General features: G+C 48.0%; 1 protein-coding gene across 2 annotated transcripts in view; it reads left to right on the top strand.

Annotated features, from left to right (window-relative positions):
- USP18 (ubiquitin specific peptidase 18) overlaps nucleotides 1-7,051 on the top strand; it is a 34,177-nt gene that overhangs the window by 6,049 nt on the left and 21,077 nt on the right. For both annotated transcript variants that reach the window (XM_017891325.1, XM_017891326.1), the window contains exon 2: nucleotides 5,199-5,463. In XM_017891325.1, coding sequence (XP_017746814.1) covers nucleotides 5,301-5,463 — 163 coding nt within the window. In that variant the 5' untranslated portion in view covers nucleotides 5,199-5,300. The remainder of the gene's footprint in view (nucleotides 1-5,198; nucleotides 5,464-7,051) is intronic.

The raw sequence follows: 7,051 nt of genomic DNA, 5'->3' as shown, positions 1-7,051 counted from the left end.
AGTAGCTGGGACTACAGGCGCCCGCCACCACGCCCAGTTAATTTTTTTTTTTGTATTTTTAGTAGAGATGGGGTTTCACCGTGTTAGTCAGGATGGTCTCGATTTCCTGACCTCGTGATCCGCCCGCCTCGGCCTCTCAGAGTGCTGGGATTACAGGCTTGAGCCACCGCGCCCGGCCAAATTTAGACTTTAAATACAAAACTCCATTCTGAGACCCCTGAAAATCTGGGTTCAAAGTGTTTGAAAATTAAAGCAGAGGCTTTAATTTGTACTTATTTATGTATAATTTGTGTAAGTTATATTTGTATAAGTTGTTCCAGAAAAAAGGCAAATATTGAAAAGCATTTCATCTGAAGTTTCTTTCTGGTATTGTACAGAGTTGGAGAGTGAATGCAGGTTATCTGATGTGTTCACAGGAACAAAACAGGAGGGAGAGTAACACAGGTGCACGGCTGCATCTTGATTTATCAAATAACTTGGTTTTGGACTGTTAAAAAATGTGTTGCACAGTTTTGACACTCTTACACAGTGATGGGCTTACAAAGGGGAAAATGCTTAACATAAACATAGTTTCAAAGAAGGTAAGTCCTGGTTCTTCCACATGAGCTGTTTTTTATTTTTATTTTTTTGAGAGACAGTAGTCCCAAAATTTCCCTATTATGTGGCTTTTCATCCAAAGTGTTGTAATCCGTGTGTTTAACCCGCATATTACGATTACTCAAGAAATGCAAAATAGGCCGGGCGTGGTGGCTCACGCCTGTAATCCCAGCACTTTGGGAGGCCGAGGCGGGCGGAACACAAGGTCAGGAGATCAAGACTGCCCTGGCTAACACAGTGCAGACCCTGTCTACTAAAAATAAAAAATATTAGCCGAGCATGGGGCTGGCGCCTGTAGTCCCAGCTACTCAGGAGGCTGAGTCAGGAGAATGACGTGAACCGGGGAGGTGGAGCTTTACAGTGAGGTGAGATCGAGCCACTGCACTCCAGCCTGGGTGACAGAGCAAGACTCTGTCTCAAAAAAAAAAAAAAAAAAAAAAAGAAATACAAAATCATGTGAACAGGTCATTGGGACTGCGGTCCACAATTGTGGTTGCCATGATGGGTTGGGTCGGAAGACACCGAGGCTGCTTGAATCATGTTCGTGGAAGGTTAATTTTGTTCCTTTTAGGGCATCTAAATGTTGGAGCTGGCTTTCGTGGCAGAGTCCAGTTGTGAGTGGAGTGTTGGGTGGAGGCCTCGCCCTCCCCAGGTTTTCTGCAGCGCGTTCCTGGCTCTTCTGGGGCTTCTCTGAGGACCCCAATTGGTCCTGGGGCTACTTTAGTGGTGGGCCTGGGCCAGTTCCTTCCGTTGCTCTCCTCTCCCCGAAGCAGAAGGATAACATTTCGGGAAGATCATGAGAGAATCTGAACCAGAAATAAAAAATTCAGGTAGGGCAGGAGCTAAGTTAGTTTAGTATTTGGGTGTTTTGTTTTGTTTCGTTTTGTTTTGAGACGGAGTCTTGCTCTTGTTGCCCAGGCTGGAGTGCAAAGGCACTATCTCGGCTCACTTCAACCTCTGCCTCCCGGGTTCAAGTGATTCTCCTGCCTCAGCCTCCCACGTAGTTGGGATTACAGGCGCCCTCCACCATGCCCAGCTAATTTTTTGCATTTTTAGTAGAGATGAGTTTTCACCATGTTAGCCAGGCTGGTCTCGAACTCCTGACCTTGTGATCCGCCCACCTTGGCCTCCCAAAGTGCTGGGATTACAGGAGTGAGCCACCTCGCCCACACTGGGGGTCTTTTTTTGAGTCAGGGGTTCAGTTTGGAAATTCCCTTCCTTGGAATCCACCCACGCTGTTTTCTCTGGTGGATGCTTATCAGGCCTGCTAACTTCAGCTGCAGTCTCTCTGCTCGCGTTGCCCTCCCCATCCTCCTTAGACCTTTAAGCTTCACTTTCCTTTCCTTGCTGCCCCACCTCCCTGTCTCCCCAGTGTGATCTGCCCTGAAAGGCTGCTGTATTTTCTGTTTCCCTTTGGTACCCAGCCTGCCCAAATGATCTGCTCCATGAGGTTTTACTGCTATATCCTACTGAAGTATCCAGGAGGTCTTGGTGGAGTAGAGGACAACATCTTGGAAAATGCAGCCTGGAACCTCTCTGCTGTCTTTCATCAGCTTTCCCTCAACGATGAGCTCAAAATCCTCTTTCTGGTTGATGGAATTGTCTGCTGTCATCATTTCAGTCGAGTCCTCCTAGACTGGGCCTCGTAAGAGGAACAACTGTAACTATTGAAAGTCAATATTTACTAAGAAAAAGAGGTTTTTGTTATCTGAGCCATTCAAAATGAATTTAAGAATATATTCCAGGCCAGGCGTGGTGGCTCACGCCTGTAATCCCAGCGCTTTGGGAGACCGAGATGGGCGGATCACCTGAGGTCAGGAGTTCGAGACCAGCCTGGCCAACATGGAGAAACCCTGTCTCTACTAAAAATACAAAAATTAGTCGGGTGTGGTGGCACAGGCCTGTAGTCCCAGCTACTTGGGACACTTAAGGCAGGGGAATTGCTTGAACCCAGGTGGCAGACGTTGCAGTAAGCTGAGACTGTACCACTGCACTCCAGCCTGGGCAAAAAGAGTGAAATTCTGTCTCAAAAAAAAAAAGAGAGAGAGAGAGAGAGAGACAGGGTCTTTCTCTGTTGCCCAGGCTGGAGTGCTGTGGCACGATCATAACTCACTGTGGCCTCAAACTCCTGGGCTCAACTGATTCTCCTGCCTCAGTCTCCCAAGTAGCTGGGACTACAGGTACATGCCACCATGCCAGGCTAATTTTATTTTTATTTTTAGAAACAGGGTCTTGCTATGTTGCCTAGACTGGTCTTGAACTCCTGGCTTCAAGCTGCCTCAGCCAACCAAAGTGCTTGGATTATAGGTGTGAGCCACCATGCCTGCCTTTCTGTTCTCTATTTCTAGCGATAAGCTTTTTGAGTTTTCACATGTACTCACATGTGGTATTTATCTTTCTGCGCCTACGTTATTTCACTTAAGTAATGTACTCCAGGCTCTTCCATGTTGACATGAATGACAGGATTTCATTGTCTTTTAATGGCTGAATAACATCCCATTGTGTGTATATAGTCCACATATTCTTTAGCCATTCCTCTTTTGATAGACACAGGCTGATTCTATCTCGGGTATTATGAGTAGTGCTGCAGTAAACATGAGAGTGCAGATATCTCTTCAACGTACTGATTCCCTTTCCTTTGGATATATATTCAGCAGTGAGATTGCTGGATCCTATGATATATCTATTTTTAGGTTTTTAAGGAATCTCCGTACTGTTTGCCATAATGGCTTTACTAATTTACATTCCCACCAATTATTGGTTCTGAGTTTATTCCTCACTCTGAGCAGCATGTTAGCTGGACTTAAACCCTGTCCAGCTTGTCCACATCTGGCCCATCACTTGCCAGTGGGAAAGGCACTTACTTCTCTGTATCTCAGTTTTCTCATCTGTCAAATGGAAATATAACAGTAATTAATTCACACGGCTGTGTAAAGATAAATAAGACAGTACATATAAAAGGCTTTCACCTTTTATAAGAAGTAGCGCTTAGATGTTACCCATTAGTATTATTTTATTTATTTCATCTTATTTATTTAGCTGCAAGGTCTCATTTGTTGCCCAGGCCGGAGTGAGTGGCACAATCATAGTTTACTGCAGCCTCAAACTCCTGGCCTCAAGTGATCCTCCTGCTTCAGCCTCCTCAGTATTTGGGACCACAGGCGTGCACCACTATGCCCTTTTAAATTTTTTTGGTATTTTTTTGTAGATGGGGTTTTATATGTTGCCTGTGCTGGTCTTGAACTCCTGGGCTGAAGTGATCCTCCCACCTCAGTCCCCCAAAGTGCTGGGATTACAGGCGTGAGCCACCAACACCAGGCCTCATCTCTGTATCTTTAGGGTTAGTCACTGGCACCTTAATTTGTTCATTTGGTGCTGTCGCTTTTCTCTGATTGATCTTGATCCTTGTGGCTGTGTGCCAGTGTCTGCATTGACACAGGTATCTAAGCCAGTCTTCATTGCCCGGGTTTGTGTGGGCTCTTCTTTCATCAGGAAACCCATATGAGATTAAGGAGAGGCTGATTTGTCGAGACCCTAAGCCCATGACTGCTTCAGCTGTTGCAGTTGTGCTAGGGGGTGCCCTAAGCCCAGGATCACTGTGGCTGGAATTCTTTGGCCACTGCGGCTGACACAGCCCTGGGTCACGCCTGAAGTCCAGGCTGCCGAGACTGGCACAGCACTGGGGCATGCCCAAGACCCACGATGGCTTGCCTGCTGCTGCTGAGGTTCATTCAGGGCCCAAGGCCACTGTAGTTGGCATGTTGGTGATGTAGCCCAGATCCCAAGTCCCTGTCACTGGGGCTATGGGTTCTCATCTGGCACTAGGGTGGGGTGAGATCTGCCTGTGGGTACTGGTCTAGCATCAGAGTGATGAGGCTCTGCCCAGTACTGGGTTTTACTGTAGAGAGCCTAGTTCTGGGTTCCAAGGCAAACTCCTCCACTTACCTCTTCTTCCTCCAAGCAAACAGTGTCTCTCTTCGTGCTGCTGTGCTGGGGTTGGGGGAGGGTACAGGGGTAACCCTATGGCCACTAAGGCCAACACAATATTGGGTCACACCCACAGTCCACTGCATGAGACCAGCCCAGCACCGGGATGTGCCTAAGGCCTGCGGGTGCTACAGCCTGCATGCAGCTGAAGTTTATCTGACTGCTGCAGCCGGCTGGCTGTGATGCGGGCCAGAACACGAGGCTGTCCTGCCAGGACCGCAGGTCCCCTTGGGTGTTGGACGGGTTGCGAGACTTTGTCTGTGTGCCAGCCTGGCATCAGGGGCTGAGGGTTCCTGCTTCGTGCTGGCTTTTACTGAAGTGGGCCTGGTCCTGGGTTGCAAAGCAAAGTTCTATGCACGCTTCCCTGTCCTTCCCCAAGAGGGCGTTCCCGGTTAGGATTTGGCAGCGTGATCTGCGGAAGAATGAATGGAAACGCCTGGGACCTAGGGTAGGGGATGTGTAGCCTAGCTGTCATTTCCAGCCTAGAGCTTTATGAGTCAGTCTCCCCAAACATTTATCTCCCTCTAAGACCTGCTCTTTGGCATCAGAACGGATTACATGAATACACGTTCCTCCTTCTCTAATCCTTACCTACCCGCGTTGTATTTTCACAGAGATCCCATCGTGCCTGGCTCACATAAGCTCTTCCTGGAAGTGAAGTGCTGTCCTGAACGTGGCCCAGGCAGCCGCGGCCTGGGGGTTTTGAGTGATCATGAATGGGCAAGGTGTTTGGGCTCAAGAGACAAACCTGTAAGTCCATCCTGGCTGAGTCTCCGCAGTCCCCGGCAGATCTTGTTGAAAAGAAGGAAGAAGACAGCAACATGAAGAGGAAGACAGAGCAGCCCAGAGAGCATCCCAGGGCCTGGGACTACCCTCATGGTCATTAGACCCCTCCCGCTTTCCTTTTCTTGACTGCATGTAAATGCTCAGCTCACCTGCTGTGCTCTGCAGCAGCAGAGCTTTGTGTTTGATGGCTCCTGGTTTCCTGTGCCTGAGTTTCTGCATCTTTTAGATGGAGATACAGCCTGGGCCATAGTGAAACCCTATCTCTGAAAAAACTAAAACGAGGTCAGGCGCGGTGGCTCACAGCCGTAATCCCAACAGTTTGGGAGGCCGGGGCAAGTGGATCACGAGGTCAGGAGTTTAAGACCAGCCTGGCCAAGATGGTGAAACCCCATCTCTACTAAAAATACAAAAATTAACCGGGCGCAGTGGCAGGTGCCTGTAATCCCAGCTACTTAGGAGGATGAGGCAGGATAATTGCTTGAACCCAGGTGGCAGAGGTTGCAGTAAGGTGAGATCACGCCACTGCATTCCAGCCTGGGCGACAGAGTGAGCCTCCGTCTCAAAAAAACAAAAACAGCAACAACAGAAAATGGGGGTAATAATAGTAGCAAGCACATAGGGTTGTTGGGAGGATTAAATGGGGTCATCTGTGGAAACTGCTTTAAGCCAGTGCTGGGCATCTAGTGGCACTTAGCGTTAGTTCCCGTCTTTACTGCTGCCTTTGGACGGGTCTGTCTGGAAGCAATGTACTCCTGATAGTCTGGGAGCAGAAATCTGTGCTCACCTGCAACCCCAGATTTTTACGTTCTTATTCTCCTATCTCATAAGCCAAAGCCCTTTCCCCAGGAATCCTGAGATCAGTGGTACTTCCTCCCCCTTAAATTGCTTACCTTGTGGGGTTTGCCGAGCCTAAGCTTGGGTTGGAAAAGAGGAGGTTGGTTGCTAGGGGTCAAATGTTATCTTTTGTTTTTCTTGTACTCTTGTAAGTTCTTCTGCCTTTCAGCCTCTCAGGGTGAGACTGGATTAGGCGAATCTTCCCCAAAGCAGCCTTCTGATTTCCTGCCTCCCTGTGGTGGCGACTGGGCAGAGACCTCTCCACTGGAGTCCCACATAGACAAACTGTGGACTCCCTCTCATTTCTGAGCCACACAGATGCACATTTGGACTTAGCTCCGTGGAGAACGATTTGAATCAGAGGAGGCCATATTCTCAGTTATGCTTTCTCTGATGTTTCTTTTTCTCTCCCAACAATTGCTCATACTACTCATTTGGCAGTGAGTAAATATATACTTTTGGTGACATCTCACTTTTCCTAATGGACTATTAAAACTTTTCTTGTTATTGAACTTTTTTTTTTCTTGTGAGATGGAGTTTTGCTGTGTCGCCTAGGCTGGAGTGCAGTGGTGCGATTTTGGCTCACTGCAACCTCTGCCTGCCAGGTTCAAGCAATTCTCCTCCCTCAGCCTCCTGAGTAGCTGGGATTACAGGCATGCACCACCACACCTGGCTAATTTTTGTATTTTTAGTAAAGATGAGGTTTCACCATGTAGGCCAGGCTGGTATCGAACTCCTGACCTCAGGTGATCTTCCTGCCTTGGCCTCCTAAAGTGCTGGGATTACAGCTGTGAGCCACTGTGCTTGGCCCTTGTTATTGAACTTTTTTTTTTTTTTTTTTTTTGTG

Source organism: Rhinopithecus bieti, unplaced genomic scaffold (assembly GCF_001698545.2).
Source record: "Rhinopithecus bieti isolate Rb0 unplaced genomic scaffold, ASM169854v2 scaffold_20777, whole genome shotgun sequence".
NCBI lineage: Eukaryota > Metazoa > Chordata > Mammalia > Primates > Cercopithecidae > Rhinopithecus > Rhinopithecus bieti.
The sequence above is the reverse complement of the archived record's forward strand: the minus strand, read 5'-3'. Positions and strand labels throughout refer to the sequence as shown.